This window comes from Pristiophorus japonicus, chromosome 6 (assembly GCF_044704955.1).
Source record: "Pristiophorus japonicus isolate sPriJap1 chromosome 6, sPriJap1.hap1, whole genome shotgun sequence".
In the NCBI taxonomy this organism is placed as follows: Eukaryota; Metazoa; Chordata; class Chondrichthyes; family Pristiophoridae; genus Pristiophorus; species Pristiophorus japonicus.
In genome coordinates, this window is record NC_091982.1 from 13,516,366 (window position 1) to 13,535,791 (window position 19,426).

The window sequence follows — 19,426 nt, forward strand, 5'->3', positions numbered from 1 at the left end:
TCAAGAAAAACAGTGGTTCTAGTACTAATCCCTGGAGAACATCTACCTTCCTCAAGTCCAACAGCTGTTCTGCACTACTCTTTCCTCTGTCAACCATGCCACCACTGTCCCTCTTCCACGGGCTTCAACTTTGTTGGCAGCCTATTATTATGTGGCACTTTTATCAAATGCCTTTCTGGAAGTCCATGTACACCACGTCCACAATGTCCTCGTCAAAAAATTCAATCAATTTGGTTAAACACTTAACCTTTTAATAAATCTGTGCTAGCTTTCCTTAATTAATCTAGACGTGTCCAAGTGTCATTTAATTTTGTTGCGGATTATTATTTCTAAAAATGTTCTCACCACTGAGGTTAAGCTGACTGGCCTATTGTTGCTGGGTTTATCCTTGCACCCTTTTTTGAACAATGGTGTAACATTTATAATTCTCCAGTCCTCTGGCACCGACCCCGTATCTAAGCAGGATTGGAAGATTATGGCCAGTACCTCCGCAATTTCCACTTACTTCCCTCAGCATCCTAGGATGCATCCCATCCGGTCCTGCTGACTAGCCAGCCTTTCAACTACCTCGTCCTTATCAATTTTTATCCCATCTAATATCTTAACAAACTCCCCTTTTCATTGACTTTGGCAGCATCTTCCTTGGTAAAGACAGGTGCAAACTACTCATTTAGTACCTCAGCCATGACCACTGCCTCCATGCGTAGGTCCCCTTTTTGGTCCCTAATCAGCCCCACCCCTCCTCTTACTACCTGTTTACTATTTAAATGTCTATAGAGAACTTTTATATTAGCTGCCAATCTATTCTCCTCCTCCTCTTCCCTCTGCCCCTCTTCTTTTCTTTTTCCACTTCCCCTCTGAACTTTGTGTTCAGCCTGGTTCTCACTTGTTCTCAACTGACATCTGGCATACACCCCTTTCTTTCTGCTTTATCTTGCTCTCTATCTCTTTCATCAGTGCTAAGGCACTGAAGTATGATGGAAAGGCACTACTGGCACGAATACATGACCTCATCTCTCTCATCTGGAGGGAGGAGACCATGCCGGGAGATCTGAGATTCAGTGATCGTGACCATCTTTTTTAAAAAAGGGGGACAAGTCCGACTGCGGCAACTAGAGGAATCTCCCTGTTATCAGCCACTGGGGAAGTCGTCGCTAGAGTCCTCCTCAACCGTCTTCTCCCTGTGGCTGAGGAGCTCCTCCTGGAGTCAGTGTGGATTTCGTCCCCTGCGGGGCACAAATGGACATGATTTTTGCAGCACGACAGCTGCAGAGAACAGCACCAGCCCTTATACGTGGCTTCTTCAACCTTACAAAAGCCTTTGACACCATCAACCGCGAGGGTCTATGGAGCATTGTCTTCCATTTCGGATGCCCCCAAAAGTTCGTCACCATCCTCCGCCTACTCCACGACAACATGCAGGCCGTGATCCTTACCAATGGATCCATTACAGACCCAATCCACGTCTGGACCGGGGACAAACAGGGCTGTGTCATCACCCCAACCCTCTTCTCAATCTTCCTCGCTGCCATGCTCCACCCATGTCAACAAGCCGCCCCCCCCCGGGCTGGAGTGGCACAAAACTACAGAACCAGTGGGAACCTGTTCAACCTTTGCCGTCTCCAGGCCAGGTCCAAGTCCACCCCAACCTCTGTCGTCGAACTACAGTACCCGGACCATGCCTGCGTCTGCGCACAGAGGCTGAACTCCAGGACATAGTCGACGTATTTACTGTGGCGTATGAAAGCATAGGCCTAACGCTAAACATCAGTAAGGCAAAGGTCTTACACCAGCCTGTCCTCAGCGGCAACACTGCCCCCCAACCCCTCCACACCCAGTCAAGATCCATGGCGTGGCCCTAGACAACATGGACCATTTCCCATACCTCGGGAGCCTCTTATCAACAAGAGCAGACATTGATGACTAGATTCAATATCGCCTCCAGTACCCAATGCAGCCTTCAGCTGCCTGAGGACAAGAGTGTTTGAAGACCAGGTCCTCAAAACTGCCATTAAGCTCATGGTCTACAAGGCTGTAGTAATACACCCACTCCTGTATGGCTCGGAGACATGGACTATGTACAGTAGACACCTCAAGTCACTGGATAAATACCACCAACGATGCTGCCGCAAGATCCTACAAATCCCCTAGGAGAATGGATGCATCAACATTAGCGTCCTCGACCAGGCCAACATCCCCACCATTGAAGAACTGACCACACTTAATCAGCTCTGCTGGGCAGGCCACATCGTTCGCATGCCAGACATGAGACTTCCAAAGCAAGTGCTCTACTCTGTACTCCTTCACGGCAAATGAGTCAAAAGTGGGCAGAGGAAACATTGCAGGGAAACCCTGAAAGCCTCCCTGAAAAAGTGCAACATCCTCACTGGGAGTCCCTGGCCAAAGACCGCCCTAAGTGGAGGAAGTGCATCTGGGAGGTGCCAAGCACCTTGAGTCTCATCGCCGAGAGCATGCAGAAATCAAGTGCAGGCAGCAGAAAGAGCGTGCAGCAAACCTGTCCCACCCACCCTTTCCCTCAACGACTGTGTCCCACCTGTGACTGGGACTGTGGTTCTCTTATTGGACTGTTCAGCCACCTAAGGACTCATTTTTAAGAATGGAAGCAAGTCTTCCTCGCTTCTGAGGGACTGTCTACGATGATGATGAATAGGGAAGTTCTGGCTTTGGTTGCCCTCCCTTTTTCCCCCTTGTGGGAATGTATCATGACTGCACCCAAACGATCATCTCTAAAGGCAGCCCATTGTTCGATTTCAAGTTTTTCCTGCAATCTTTGATTCCAATTTACCCGGGTCAGCTTCATTCTCAACCCTCCAAAATTGGCCCTCTTCCAATTAAGTATTTTAACTCTAGATTGCTTTGTCCTTATCCTTATGATACTAATAAATGTTCCCCTACTGAAACTTGATCCACCTCAATTCCCCAGAACCAGATCCAGCAATGCCTCCTTTCTTGTTGGCCTGGACATGTACTGACCAAGAAAGTTCTCCTGAACACACTTAAGAAATTCTTCAAACTCTCTGCCCTTTACACTATTACTAAGAGAGAGCGAGACTTTATTTTTGTAGTATTTTATTCTCTGTTGTGTAATCTTAAGCCCTGTCTGTCTTTTCCTTTTTAGTCCTTTATTATATAATTATGACTTATAAATCCTTCTAACTGCTTTTCCTCTAGTTATTGCCAGCACAGCCCTTATCTTGCAACTGCCCTGTTTGGGAGGGAAAGGTCAGCTGTCAATTCTCACCAGATCATTGGTGAATTCTATTTGTCAGTCAAATTAGGTTCAGCAAGAAATGTTCTCCATGTTGGTACCATTTGTTTTGGGGATCTATACCCATATCATTTTAACCTTTATACAGCAATGCATCATTTCGTTGCTTGTCTTCAATCAAAAATTTTCAGAGTGGGGGTGTATTTTAATCCATCAAAAGTCAATTAGGTATCTAAATTGTTGAAAAATGTTCTTTGAAATGAAGGATTTGTTTTCTGGAGCACTTGTTACCATGAGTGAATCTTCCAAATTTCTTCAGTTCAAATCTAAAAATTGTAACCACTGAGTGTATTGATTACGAGTCTTGTAACCTGGCTACCTCGAATGCTTTGGAGAAAAATTACACAATCCACCTAGAGAAAATGTATTGGGCTTTTCCAGGACCAGTATTGTCATTGAGTTCGTACTTTAAGTTGTGGCACTTGGAGGGAAAGCAATGTAAATTAATGGCCTTGTTCTAGCCAGTGGTTGTTTAGTTTTTCATCTGTTCAGAACTGAGTTTGTTATTCTCGAGAGTCAGATTTTATACAATTGTTCAGTCTCTAGTTGACAGCTTGGCCCTTGGCACATCTTTCATGGTCCATTAAGTATCATTTTGGTATCTTAAGTTTGCTGCTGGTGTTTGTATGTGGGATTAAGATGGACTACAGCTGCAATACTTCCAGTTAAGTGAGATCTCTTTCTGCCTTCCATTTCTTCTTTTTTCCAACCCTCTTCAGTCTCCTTCCTGACCTAGTCTGTTGCCTATCTACAAATGTACTGAATCAACATTGCACCATCGGGTTTTTTTGTGATATTATGGTTTTGGGAGCTGAAGAATTTGGACAGTACCAAGTTAAGTGAAGTCAAATTTTGAGATGTTGTTTTCTGGTGCCCAAGCTATAGTCCATCAATGGGTCTGATTGGGGCTCCATGATCATTGGCTTGTTTGAGCATGAGCATTTAGTAAAAGAGAATTTCATGCTGCTTGCTTGGCTTGAATAACGGAAGCACAGTTGACCTATACAATCATTTGTGTTCTTGCTATTGTAGGAGTGCTCAAATTGCTGACCTCCAACAGAAGTTGATGGATGCAGACAATGAAGAAAGGCTGAAGCATCGATGGGAAACAGTTGCTACTATTGTAGAGGCTAAATGTGGACTGAAGTGGTTAATGAGCGAGGTGAGGACCTATCAATCTAACCACGCAATGTTCCCTGTTCTGGTGCTACTAAATCCGAGCAGATAGTGCGTGCAAATTTCCAAATGGAAGTGCTGTACAGTGCCAATGGTTGAAACAAACCCTTTTGCATGTGCAAATAAGAGACCCAATGCCTGCTTGAGGCTCCCATTCCAAGATTGATTTGCCCTGAGGCAGTCGGGAAGAGTAGGAGTGCTCCTGATCCCACATTTAAAGGATGTGGGCCACGCTTCCCCAGCACTCGATCACCACTACTCCTGTCTCCTGACCCGGTCCTCACTTACCTGAGGGCTGTTGCAATGCTAGCAGTGGTCCGATCTTTCTTTATTCTTCACCAGCTGGCTCTCTATGCCATGTTGGGTTGATGTTAATGAGGCCCAAAGTCCAATATCTGGGACGCCCCGGGGCTCCCCATTCAGGGCAGGAATCCTGCCTTGTGCATTCCATGCGCCCAAAAATTGACGTGCCTAATTTTGACTCCATGGAGTTTAGGGGTGTGGATAAAATGTTTTTTTCTTCTTCCTGATTATTAAGTTTTGACACTTGCATGGTCTAGCTCAGTAACCGTTCTGGGCCAGTATCTGAGCGCTATGTTCATTCACTTAAATAATCAAAACTGTGCTGAAGATTACTTTAATGTTGTACTTTTTGGTGCAGGTGCATCTGGTGATCCTTTGCTCTTAATAGAGAAAGAAGATAACATTTTCTTTTTTCTTTTGAAGCTGGTGTCATGTAAAGTATCACATGGTAAAATGGAGAGTGAACTAAACCAGGCAAAAGCTGGCAATGCAGAGCTACAGAAGACTTTAATTGAGGAGCAAACCCGAATAGCTGAGATGGAGACTGACCATCAGCAACAGCTGCTGGAGCAAGAACAGCAGCACCAAGAGAAGGTGAATATCGTGCCATCGACAAACTTTTCCCAGTGCTCAGCTCGTTCTTCCCATGGTAGCTTTGTCAAACGTAGCCCAGTAGTGAACTGGCTTGGTGCGCTATTGGAATCGTCGGCTTCATATTCCCGGGCAGGCTGTCCAAGATGTAGAGGTGCTTTAAAGATTGCATTTCTTCTATGAATGATTTCATAAAAGTCTCAAACATTACAGAAATCATGGCTAAACTTCAGGGATCCAAAGAAAAGGAAAAAATTGCAATGTGAGATTGATGGTGGCAGGGATGTTGGAGGGTAGATCAGCCTTGTGCTGCTCTCATCCAACTTCCAATAACTAATTCAAGAGATACAGACCAAACCCTGAGAGCAGGTCTATCGTCTTTATTTTTTTTAATTAATTCACTCTCTGGATATGCGTGTCACTGTCAAGGCCAGCATTTATTGCCCATCCCCAGTTGCTGTAAGAAAGTGGTGGTGAGCTGTCACATTGAACCTCTGCATTCAATGTGGTAAACAATGTTCCCTATTAGCTGCGCAGTTCTCTGCAGGCCACACAGCCGGTAAGCTGGCTTTTGAATAGAAAAAGGGGCTGTGCAGGCCAAATAAAAAATTAGAGGCAACATTGTGGAAGCATCTTCATCACCAATACCATTGGGTAGGGAATTCCAGGATTTGGACCCAATGACCTGAGAACCCGGTGCATGTCCAAGTCAGGATGGTGTGTGTCTTGGAGAGGATCCTGGGGCAACGATGTTCCCATGCACCTGCTGCCCTTGTCCTTCCAGGCTGTGGAGGTTGTGGGTTTAAGGTACTGCCAAATAAGTTTTGGCACAGTGCTACAGTACATCTTGCTAATAATAAACACTGCTGCTATGATATGCTGGTGGTGGAGGGGGTAAATGCTTAGGCTAGTGGGTGAAGCGCTATTCAAGCAGACTGCTATGTCCTGAATGTGTCTAGCTTCTGGGTAGCTGCACCTACCCAGACAAGCAGAGAGTGCTCCATCAGACTTTTAACATGCCTTGAAGGTGGTGGAAAGGCTTTGGGGAATGAGCAGGTGAGCCTCTATCCACAGAATACCTAGACTCTGACATGCTTTAGTGTGGCTTGTCCAGTTGAGTTTCTGGTCAATGGTGCCTCTCCGGATATTGATACTCAGTGATGGTAATGCCACTGAATATCATAAGGAGCTGGTTACATTTTCTCGAAGTTATACATTGCCTGTCACTTATGTGGCACGAATGTTACTTGCAACATGTAGTCCAGGCCTTGGTGCTTGCGGGCTTGAACTGCCTCATATCTGAGAAATTGTAAATGGAGCTGATCACTGCAATCATCAGCAAACAGCCCAGCCCCACTTCTGATCTTTTATGATGGAGGGAATATCATTGAAGCAGCTAGGCCTAGTAAGTTGCCTTAATGAACTCCTGCAGTGGTGTCCTGGGACTAAGATGATTGGCCTCCAACAGTGGCATGGCAGAAATCAAGGTAAATAGAGGAAATGCGAGAGTTTGGAGTAAATCCATGATTATTATACACTTGCAGATTTGTATTTTGCAAACTCCTCTCTGCAGTGATAGGGATTTCTCTAGTCATGGTGGTAACCTGACTAATAGAGCTACAGTTGAATGGTAATATTTTTAATTTCTAGACTCTGATTCTGAAATTAAGACCCATCTTTCTTCCCCTCTCTAAATGTAACACTTCAGCCTGGAGTGCAATTGCATGGATTACCCCTTACTGACTAGTAGATGTATTTACATTTATTTGATTACTATTTTGATACAATTGATCCAAATCTCAATTTTAATGCAGTTAATTCCCAATTTGCCTTAAATTTAACTTTTAGGTTGAATTCTCTCGTATTGGAAATTTGTGTTCAGAAAGGGACAATAATGTTGAACACTAAATTTCTTAATTGTTGAAAGTGTTATGTTGTGTGTGCTCTCCTTGAATGGGAAAGATCCACAGCAAAGTAAGAGCTTTACAAGAAGAAACACTTACATTTAACCAGAATCCCAATTATGGTATTTGGATGACTCAAAATGAATGAACTGCATTATATTGACTGTTGCCTGAACTATATATATTAACGTAAAACTGCCCATGATTTTGCTGACTCTTGATGTTCTTCCCAGGTCATCTATCTGCTTAGTCAATTTCCACAAAATTCCAATCCAGCAAAGGATTCCTCTCTAGATCAAGAGGCCCAACTTCTGGAGAGGCTTAAGTTCCAAGTAAGTGTTTCAAAATAATGTATTTGCCATGATCCAGTGTAAATTTTAGGGGGCTAGCTTGCTACATAGGAACAGAAGTAGGCCATTTAGCCTCTTGAGCCTGGCTGATCTGCGACCTAACTCCATATACCCGCCTTTGCACCATATCCCTTAATATCTTTGATTAACAGAAATCTATCCGTCTCCGATTTAAAATTAACCATGGATCTAGCATCAATTGACGTTTGCGGAAGAGTTTCAAACTTCTACCACTCTTCCCATTGGCAGAAGGGTCGAGAATCAGCGGTCACAGATTTAAGGTGATTGGCAAAAGAACCAAAGGTGACATAAGAAAAATACTTTGACACAGCGAGTGGTTAGGATCTGGAATGCACTGCCTGAAAGGGTGGTGGAGGCAGACTCAATCATGGCTTTCAAAAGGGCATTGGATAAGTACCTGAAAGAAAATTTGCAAGGCTACGGGGAAAGGGAGGGGGGAGTGGGATAACTGAGATGCTCTTTCAGAGAGCCAGCACTGTCTCGATGATCCGACTAGCCGCCTTCCATGTTGTAACCATTCTATCATTTATATACTTTGATTTCTATAAGTGTTTCCTAATTTCACTCTTGAAAGGTCTGGCTCTAATTTTTGGACTTTGCCCCTGAGTCCTAGACTTTCCACCCAGCAGAAATAGTTTCTCTCTATCTGTTCCCTTAATATCTTGAAAACTTTGATTAGGTCACCCCCTCAACCTTCTAAATTCCAGGGAAATCAACCCTAATTTGTGTAATCTCTCCTCTTACCCTGACTTCACAGATTAAGTTATCATTCTGGCAAACTTACGCTGCACTCCCTCCCAGGTTAATATATCCTTCCTAAGGTGTGGTGCCCAGAATTGCTCACAGTATTCCAGGTGTGATCTAGCCAGGGCTTTGTACAGCTGTAGCGTAACTTCTACCCTTGTGTATTCTAGTCCTCTAGATATAAAAGCCAGCATTCCATTAGCCTTTTTGGTTATTTGTTTCTATATCGGTTCATGACATTTTAATGATCTATGTACCTGGACTCCCAAATCTTGGGACCTCTATTTTTAGCTTTCCACCATTTAGAAAGTATCTATCTTTTTAGGTCCAAATTGGTTGACCTACATCAAAATCAATTTGCCACAGATTTGCCCATTCAGTTAATCTATCAATATCCCTTTGTAATTTTATGCTTTAATCTACAATGCTACCTATCTGTGTCATTGGCAAATTTGGATATGTGGCTGTCTATATCAACATCCAAGTTGTTTAATAAATAGTGAATAGTTGAGGCCCCAACACCAATCCCCACGGGACACCACTAGTCACATCCAGCCAATTAGAGTATCTGCACATTATGCTGACTGTCTCTGACCGTTCAGCCAATTTCCTAACTAGGTCAATAAATTGCCTTCAATTTCATGGGCTTCAATCTGAGTTAACAGCCTCTTGAAGGATTCACATGAGGTCAATATATTCTGATCTAAGTACTCAAACTCTCCCCTCCATATGTATCTCTCCTCAAGATGTGAAGGTCAATGTGTAGATAATGGCATTTCTGGGAGCCGATCAGCAGTTGGGGTGTGATGTGGAGGGTTGAATTGAGGGGTGGGGGGGAAGGGGAGTAGGAAACAGATGAGGGAAGAGATCTCAATTTTGCATTTGGAGGGGTTGAGAAAGTATGGGCCCAAGTTTCCACATGATTTGCGCCTGATTTTTTGGAGAAACTGGTAGAGAACGGACTATCTTAGAAATCGCAATTCTCCACATTTTTTTTCTGCAGTTCTAGTCAGGTAGAACAGTTCTACTTTGGAACAGAATTTTTTCTTCAAAAGGGGGCGTGTCCAGCCACTGACGCCTGATTTGAAAGTTTCCACAGTGAAAACGTACTCCAAACTAACTTAGAATGGAGCAAGTGAAGATTTTTGTAGAACTGAAAAAATCTGTTCTACGCATTAAAAATCAGGCGCAGGTTACAAATTAGGCGTCCAGAACGAGGTGGGGGGGGGAAGGGAAGTCATTAAATTCTACAATAAATCCTTGTTTATACTTCTATAAATATTATACAAATAAATCCAACCTGAATAAAAATTTATAAGTAAAGAAAAGATTAAATAAACCATCTTCCTACCTGTGAAAGTGCTTCAGACAGGGAGAATGCTGCAGCAAGCCTCACAAAACGAGGCAGCCGTTCCCAAACGTTGGGGGGGGGGGGGGGGGGCAGCCGTTCCAGATGGCGGGAGGGGGGGGGGGGGGGGGCAGCCGTTCCAGATGGCGGGAGGGGGGGGGGGGGGGGGGGCAGCCGTTCCAGATGGCGGGAGGGAGGGGGGGGGGGGAGAGCTGTTCCGAGGGGGGGGGGCGTGCGCGACCGACCAAACGCGGCGGGGGGAAGCCGTTCCAGACGGCGGGAGGGAAGGAGACAGAAGGCTGCAGGAAGCCTCAGAAATTGAGGAGCCATTTCCCGACGGCAAAAGGGGGAGGTGGTCGGGAAACGGCTGCCTCAACTTTCTCAGGCTTCCTGCAGCCCTCTCAGTGCTGATGTGCTGATGGCAATGTGCTTTTATTAAAAAATGTTCAAAAACTAAACAGCTGCAAAGAACTACAAAAATGGCCGAGTGCCAATGTTTCCTTCACACTGCGCGTGCGCGAATGCTCCAACGCGCACGCGCAGCGTTGCCGGCAGAAAAAAAACTAATTTAAATAGTACCCGCCCCCTCCCACTTACAAAATCGGCGTGAGTGTAGGCTCCGCCCCCCTGGGCGGCACGCCAAACAGACAAGGAGCTGCAGGGCGCTCCAGAATCGCGTGTTTTTTTTCCGGCGCCGTTTTAGGCGCGAAAAACGGGCGCCCAGCTCGGAGGGGCGCCCGTTTTTTTATCGTGTGGAAACTTGGGCCCTATATGTTTAAACATTTTTCAATCTGACAGGATGAAGAGATCAAGAAGATGAAAGGGCTATATGAAAGGAATCAGCAGCTGATGGAAGAGAATGAAACATATAAGGAGGTATGTAACTAGTAACTGCAGTGGAGTCTAGAGTCGAGTACCCGGAAGGGGATAGGGAAAATTATTGTGGTAACTTGAAATATTACCTGCATTCCAGACTACATTTGAAACTTTTTCTGGAGTCTTGTTGGGTTGTGATCAGGTAAGGGACTATTCTTGGGTGTCTAAACTTTGTTTTTAGCCACTACCATGGAGCCCCACGAAGCACATTAAGAATCGCAACACATAGCACTTTTCACCCCTTAACCATGCTCCAAGTATCAATATATCTGCCCATTATTTACCTAATGCCTCTCCTTGGTTTGCTGAAACCTGGTACTTTATACCTAATTGGTTTGTGATGTGCTTTTGTTATTTAGTCATTAATTGATAAAGGCTTGTGGCCAGTTCCCTCGTGGATGCTCAGAGCTGTTGCTTAAGTGTCAGTTTACAAAGGACACACAAGGGAAGTCTGAATCGTTTTTCTCACTGTACCCGACTAGAATACCCTTTTCCACAAACCTTTGTGAATGCTATGAGCCTATGTCTTACAACAACAACTTGTAGTTTTATGTAGCGCATTTAATGTATAAAACATCCAAGGCACTTTTTAAGAAGCATGACGATGTTTCATCTGGGACTCTGCAAATAAAGGCCCAGAAATCCCAGCCTCCCAGGTCCATATCGAGTATGTGCGGACCTGGGAAGGCATTGCAAAAGCCGGTCTTCAACACACTGCGCATGCGCTGAAAACCGCCTTTTCTGATCCGTCGAGCTCGGAACATTTGAATGGGCGGTATTTACCCATATCTTGCCCAGCAAATGTCCTCAACTTTTGCACCTGATAAAATTTAAAAATCACATTTTATTGTTTAAAAACCCTCTCTACTACAGTAAGTTTATTTTGAATCATAATTTTTAAAACTCTTTTTAAAAATCGGAAATTTTTTTAATACATAAATAACTCATTTAAATTAAATGTGGTATTTTTTATTTTTGTGTTGGGGGTGGGGTGGGGGGGGCGTTCATTCCCATTATTATGAATGAGAATATACTTTACCTTGATTGGCTGCCAGAGCCATGTGGCTGCAGCTCCAGCCCTGCGCACGTCCTGACATGCACACGCTGCGACGCGCAGTCAGTGGAGGCCTCCGGACTGGGAACTCGTGTGGGCGCAGCAGCTTCAGGTAGGTGCGCATCTTTAACTCTTTTACCTGATCGCCCGCGGGAAGCAGCCGACCGGGATTTCTGGGCCAAAGGAGACTGTCATTCAACCACTCTGGCCTGTATTTGAACTCTGTCCCAAAGGTGAAAATCTGATGTCTACGGAATGAGTTCTCTGGGGACTAGGTGCGACAGTCATCCAGGAGATTCCCAAAGAACAACTTCTACTCATTGCTGTGTGACCTGTCAATGGAGGTGGAAGATGGGGAAATACTGTTAAATTTTAATCTTGGCGCAATGATATCCGAGATGGAAACGCATTTCGGGAATTCAAATATTAAGGTAGTGGCCCTGGTTCAATTTCCTCCACACCATGTGGGCACTTGGGCTCACAATATACAAAAACAGTACAGTAGTCTAGTGGTTGTAATACCCGACTAGCAATCCAAATGCCTGGACTAATAATCCAGAGCGTGCAAGTTCAGATCCCACCATGGCAGTTTGAGAATTTGAATTACTCTTTACTCAGGTTGGAATGTGGAACTCGCTACCATATGGAGTAGGTGAGACAAATAGCATAGATGCATTTAAGGGCAAGATGGATAAACACATGAGGGAGAAAGTTATGCTGATGGGGTTAGATGAAGTAGGGTGGGAGGAGGCTTGTGTGGAGCATAAACACTGGCATAGATCAGTTGGGCCGAACAGCCTATTTCTGTGCTGTAAATTCTATATAGAATGCCAGAGGAGAGTTTAGAAGGTGATTTGTGGCTTGGGTGACAAGGTGGTTTTTGGAGAGAAGCAGAGGGGTTTAGGGCAGTGATTCCAGAGACCCTATAAAAGGCCCGAATGGTACAGAAGGAAAAGGAAGTCTGGAGAAGATTGTAGAACTAACAATGCTTCAGTGAGGCAACAGTAGCAGACATATAATGGGTTGAAGCCAAAGGAGTGGGAGTTGGAGAAACAAATAGATTCGGTGGGAATTTTGTTTTCCCCCACAGGAAAATAATTGAGTGGGTGAACATGGCTGATAAGGCCAGCTGATCACTTCTGATTTTTTTTTTTAAACTCAGCGACGGAAAGGAAATGCGTTGGAGACTCCAGTGCCTCATTTAAATTTCTCAACCTAGTTATAATTCCTTCATGACCTCCCCTCTCCCTATCTCTAACCATCTTCAGCCCTACAAAGTGTTCCTAATTATCTGTCTGAAGCTCCTGTGCAGGCGGCTTGCCGATTTCTCAGTGGAAAAAACTGCATGCATGGAAGTTTGAATTGCCACAAAGCCCCTTAAAGGGGCCTCGCACCCTTTAAAAAAAAACCAAAGACTTGGATTTATATAGCCCCTTTCACGACCACTGGACATCCCCAAGTGCTTTACCGCCAATTAAGTACTTTTGGAGTGTAGTCACTGTTGTAATGTAGGAAATGTGGCAATCAATTTGCGCACAGCAAGCTCCCACAAACAGCAATGTGATAATGACCAGATTATCTAATTTTTGGTTATGTTGATTGAGGGATAAATATGGTCGAGGACACTGGGGGCGACACACCTGCTTGCCCTCAAAATAGTGCCATTGGATCTTTGAATCAAAAAGAGAGAACATTGCCCACAACCCTCCGAAAACTACATTCCTCCAACTCTCCTTGTGCATTTCTCCCTCCCTTTGCCTGACTGTTGGTGGCTTCAGATGTCTAGGCCCTACATTCTGAAACCCCTAAACCCCTCTATCTCTCCCTCTTCCTGTAGGAGCCTCCTTAAAATCCATCTGACTGGCCAAGCGTTTAGTCATTTTAATATCCTCTCCTTGGTTCGATTTTTCTATTTTTTTTCCCCCTGTTACAGGCACTACTATATAAATGCTAGTTGTTCATGGAATTTAGTTAGAGTGCATATGAGTAAGATAGCAGAGAAGTTGAAGGATAGGGAGCTATGGTAGTTTAGATCTAGATTGAAGTCATCAAGGGTAACAATCAGGGAAGAAAGGATACATCAGGACTGTAATATGCAGGATGTTGAATGAGGTGGGAATGATAGAATGGAGTCCGGTTCTCTAAGTAGGACATGGTGTCAAGAGTAGGGGGAAGACCAAGCTGTGACCTGATTAGGGCTGCTGCAGGGATTTGAGTAGGACAAATGGTAAGGTGGAGGCTTCAATTAGGTGGAAAGAATCACCATTTGAAGTACATTTCTGGATATTGATAGATTCATCCATCATGTGGTCATGGGGCCTTATTTACAAGGGAATTAATGTTTTTGAGGAATCGAACCTGTGGGAGCACTTCTTCAGGGTCTACCTTTTTTTCCAATGTTAACTTTTTGGTGCTGGCTGCTGGTTGGGCTGCACATGTAGAAAACCTGAGCGGAGCAGGGCTTGAATGTGTACTCTGTTCGGGTCAACCCAATTTCCGAGGGCTCCTACAACAGGCATGTGCAAGGGGCCTAACAGTTGTTTTCAGTAGAAAAATGGCACAACATGTTTCTGGTCAAGTTTTTCAGACATCCTTCAGATACAAAGCATATACATGAGTAAAAAGAGTGCAACAATGTCTCTTTTTTTTTTCTATTTCCTTTCCTACAATGTTATACCTTTCTTTTCTGTAACTTCCTTTATGCTGCCTCATGCTCTTTCTGCTTTGGTATTTTTTTATTTTCTTTTTCTGCTTCTTGTGTTCATGCCATCTTGCGATAGGAGGTGGAATGGGGTCATTCTGCCATGTGGAAGGCCTGCAGAAGATAAGAATGTGGAGTACTGGAGCAATCAGAACCTCAGCCATCCGGCACGGACAATTATATTAAATAAATTTTAAATAAGTAAGATTCACTGCCAATTTCGGGGTGCTTGGACCAAGAAAATAAGAGGAGCTTGCAGAGTTTGTCACTGCAGGAGGATTGGAGTTAAACTAGGAAATAAGCTGCTGTGGACGAAACAGCAAGAAAACCAAAACTTTGCCCAATATTAGAGGGGTGCAGTGGGGAATGGAGTGATCCAATAAACTGTTTAATCAAAGAAAAGCATTCAGGATGCTAGGATGGCAATGGATAATAAAAAGCTCCTTGAGCATGGCCATGTGGGGTAACGTTATGATCGCCTTCCTAGTTTTGGTCCTAAATTTGCCAATGTAACTTATAACCAATGCTTCAAAGTGAAGTTTTGGAAAGGATGGGGAAGGCAAAAATCCAGGATCACTTGAGACCATTGCATGAAATGTTTTAGATATGGAGGGGGAAAAGGAATGGTGGGATTATCCAAAGCGAAGATGGTAAAATCATATTCTCATAAAATTGATTGCAGATTGCAGTGCACATTCTTAGTCTGATATTGCATGGTTAGGGCCACAAGTTTGAGATGGTAGGAGTACTGAGTTTAATTATATATTTTCTCTTTGCAGAAACTAAACCTGCTCCAGTATACAACCAGTAGGCTGACTGATAACAGCCTAACGAACGTACCAAATGAACATTCAGGTTCTCCCTTTGAGTATGATCCTCCCAAGGTAAGGAAATCTTTATTCTCTTTTATGCAATGAGCTATTGACAAATAAAAAAAAATGTGGTGAATAAGGGTAGTGCAGTGAGTTGATGTAACGACAGGAAATTAGGTGGAATTGATGGATAGATGTATGAAATTCCTGTGGTCATTGTACAAGGAGGCCAGGCATGCAACTGCCTTCCCAACTTTTATCCAAAAGAATGTCATTGAGAAAAAGAGTACATTGAGCAATTCTGCTTGGTTGCAGTTGTGTATCTGTTACTTGCTGAAATCTGGCTACTGAGCAACAGTATAAGAACATAAGAATTAGGAGCAGGAGAAGGCCATTTGGCCCCTCGAGTCTGCTCTGCCATTCAACAAGATCATGGCTGATCCTCTACCTCAATTCCATTTCCTACACTATCGCCATATCCCTTGATTTCCTTAATATCCCACAATCTATCGATCTTGAATATACCAAATTACCCTCCACAGCCCTCTGGCGTAAAGAATTCCAAAGATTCACCACCCTCTGAGTGAAGAGATTTCTCCTCATCTCAGTCTGAAATGGCTGACCCCATTATTCTGAGACAGTGACGCCTGGTTATAGACTCCCCAGCCAGGGTAAACTTCCTCCCTGCATCTATCCTGTCAAGCCTGTAAGGATATTGCATGTTTCAATGAGATTACCTCTCATTCTTCTAAACCCTGGAGAATATAGATCTAGTCTACTCAATCTCTCCTCATAAGACAATCCCCACCCCCCCATCCCAGGAATCAGTCTGTTGAACCTTTGCACTCCCTCTGTGGTAAGTATATCCTGCCTTGGGTAAGGAGATCATATCTGTACACAATACTCCAGGTATGGTCTCACCAGGGCCCTATATAAGCCCTGGTGCCAGCGTGGCAGCATACCGCTTCAGGGAGCAGAGCGAACTGGTGCAAGAGGGTGACTGGATTGGACGTCACCAAGGTCCAGGTTGGGTGATTGGAGCGTGGGCAGGTAACATAAGAACATAAGAATTAGGAACAGGAGTAGGCCATCTAGCCCCTCGAGCCTGCTCTGCCATTCAATAAGATCATGGCTGATCTGGCCGTGGACTCGGCTCCACTTACCCGCCCTCTCCCCGTAACCCTTAATTCCCTTATTGGTTAAAAATCTATCTATCTGTGACTTGAATACATTCAATGAGCTAGCCTCAACTGCTTCCTTGGGCAGAGAATTCCACAGATTCACAACCCTCTGGGAGACGAAATTCCTTCTCAACTCGGTTTTAAATTGGCTCCCCTGTATTTTGGGGCTGTGCCCCCTAGTTCTAGTCTCCCCGACCAGTGGAAACACAAACTGCCTCTATCTTGTCTATCCCTTTCATTATTTTAAATGTTTCTATAAGATCACCCCTCATCCTTCTGAACTCCGAGTGAAGACCCAGTCTACTCAATCTATCATCATAAGGTAACCCCCTCATCTCCGGAATCAGCCTCGTGAATCGTCTCTGTACCCCCTCCAAAGCTAGTATATCCTTCCTTAAGTAAGGTGATCAAAACTGCACGCAGTACTCCAGGTGCGGCCTTACCAATACCCTGTACAGTTGCAGCAGGACCTCCCTGCTTTTGTACTCCATCCCTCTCGCAATGAAGGCCAACATTCCATTTGCCTTCCTGATTACCTGCTGCACCTGCAAACTAACCTTTTGGGTTTCATGCACAAGGACCCCCAGCAGGAGCGACGAGTGATCGTGGCCCAGCAGAGACGATGCCCCAGGGGCAGATGGGCCAGCCCACACTGATATGTGTGCGCACTAGGTCCCTGCAGCAGAGCTGGTCTCCAGTCGTCTTGGTTAATCCTTGTCACTGGACCAAGACCTAGCTCTGTCAAGCCCGTGTGGTGGCTGGTGTGCAATGGCCACCACACGTTTTTTGTGTTTTAAATTTTTTTAAATCCACGCACAGGCATCTTCCATCCTTCAACGTGTAGTTCGGGACCTGGAATATCAGGTCCTTCATTGAAACACCTGTGACCTCATCCCTATTTGGTGTGGAAGCAAGTCACCCTTGATATGAGGGACTGCCCAAGAAGAAAAGAGAGAATCTTTACTTATACTCACATTCTCTTGTAATAAAGGCCAACGTACCATTTGCTTTCTTAATTGCCTGCTGTACCTACATGTTAACTTTGTGATTTGTGTACAAGTACACAGGTCCCTCCGAACATCAACCTTTCCCAATCTCTTTCCATTTATATAAAAAAAAACTTTGCTTTTCTATTTTTCCTACCAAAGTGGATAACTTGTATTCCAGTTGCCACATTCTTGCCCACTTACTTAGCCTGTCCATATCTGCTTGAAGCCTCTTTGCATCCTCCTCACAACGTACATTCCCATCTAGCTTTGTATCATCAGCAAACTTGGATATATTACATTTGGTCCCCTCATCCAAATCATTGATGTAGATTGTGAATTGCTGAGGCCCAAGCACTGATCCTTGTGGTACCCCACTAGTTACAACCTGAAAATTAGCCGTTTATTCCTACTCTCTGTTTTCTGTCTGTTAACCATGCCACAATCCATGCTGGTGTAGAACTTTTTTTCATCATTTTTGCACTAGTATGTTGCCCCCAATCCCATGAGCCTTAATTTTGTTTAATAACCTCTTAACCTTATTGAATGCCTTCTGAAAATCCAAATACACCACATCCACTGTCTTCCCCTTATCTATTCTGCTAGTTACATGCTCAAAAAACTCTACCAGATTTGTCAAACATGATTTCCCTTTCATAAATCCATGTTGACTTGGCCCAAATCTATTATATTTTCTAAGTGCCCTGTTACCAAATCCTTAATAAATTCCAGCATTTTACCTACTACTAATGTCAGGCTAATTGGTCTGTAGTTCCCTGGCATGAACATGTTTTCTCATTTCAATGAGATCATCTCTCATTCTTCTAGACTGCAGAAAATATAGGCCCATTCTGTTCAATCTCTTCTCCTCAGACTATCCTCTCATCCCAGGAATCAATCTAGTGAACCTTTGTTACACCCCCTCTAAGACTAGATATCCTTCCTTGGGTAAGGAAACAAAAAAACTATGCACCGTATTCCCAGGTGTGGTCTCGCCAAAGCTCTATATAATTACAAGACATCCTTATTCTTAAATTCCCGCACCATTGAAGTAAAGGCTAACATGCACTTTGCCTTCCTAATTTCTTGCTGTACCTGCAAGTTAATGTTCTATGATTCATGTACAAGCATTGTCCTTGGTTTGATGGGAGCAGAGCTGCTTCCTGCTGTATAGTAAAATGTCTCATCGCTATGAAATCGGCACATTTTAAAATTGAATTCAACTACTAATATTGCTGGAGTAAGTTTATTGTAACCTGTTAAGTGCAGTCATGTTCTGAAGCCCCAGTAGCTCTACTGATCCTTTAAGAACAATCGAAACTACAAACAAGATATTCAATTGGGTGCGAATAGTTTTCATTGTTGATCATTATCAAAGTATGTAAGCTTAGTTCTAATTTATTATCTCGAATGCCTAGGTCATAAATGATTTTTGCTACAGAGGGGTCTGGGTGTTTTTTGAAGTATTGGTAATATCTGGGAAAGTAAATGATGGGCATCAGTTAAGATGGAACAGGAGCATCTCCCATGATCTCCAGCTTAATTGATTGGTTTTCTATCTTGCAGCCTCTTGGGGATATTAGCCATAACTTTTTAGTATCTAACGGCAATGTCTGGGCTCTGCCTTTAAAGTGCAATTATTTGCCGCACCCATATATAAAGCTAATACCAGGAACTCTTGAATGTTGTTGGGGCTGCATAACAATGTAGTTTGCTTTGAAAGATATTTAAATTCTCATGGACTGGCTTTAATTTTTTTTAAATAAGCATTCATATTGATATTTTGCTGTCTCCAGTCATCCTGGTTTACCCTTGCCACTGGATAAAGGCTTAGCTTTGTCAAGCACGTTGGCTGACTGAAGTGCAATGGTCACCACACGTTTTTTTTTTAAATCCACGCACAGGCATCTTCCACCCTTGGTGTTCAGGATGGAATATCGGGTCCTTCATTGAAACATCTGAATTCGTCCCTTTTTGGTGTGGAAGCAAGTCATCCTCGTTCAAGGGACCGCCTATGATTTTGCTGTATTAATTTGCTTCTGTGTAATTATAATTGTCGGTAAATGTGAGTGTAGCTTGAACTTGAACAA

At 43.9% G+C, this 19,426-nt stretch overlaps 1 protein-coding gene across 3 annotated transcripts in view; it reads left to right on the forward strand.

Annotated features, from left to right (window-relative positions):
- The window catches only part of kif4 (kinesin family member 4), a 79,485-nt gene that overhangs the window by 54,353 nt on the left and 5,706 nt on the right, over window positions 1–19,426 (forward strand). For all 3 annotated transcript variants that reach the window (XM_070882626.1, XM_070882625.1, XM_070882627.1), the window contains exons 23-27: window positions 4,322–4,451; window positions 5,192–5,362; window positions 7,497–7,595; window positions 10,525–10,602; window positions 15,137–15,241. In XM_070882626.1, the coding sequence (XP_070738727.1) occupies window positions 4,322–4,451; window positions 5,192–5,362; window positions 7,497–7,595; window positions 10,525–10,602; window positions 15,137–15,241 (583 nt within the window). The remainder of the gene's footprint in view (window positions 1–4,321; window positions 4,452–5,191; window positions 5,363–7,496; window positions 7,596–10,524; window positions 10,603–15,136; window positions 15,242–19,426) is intronic.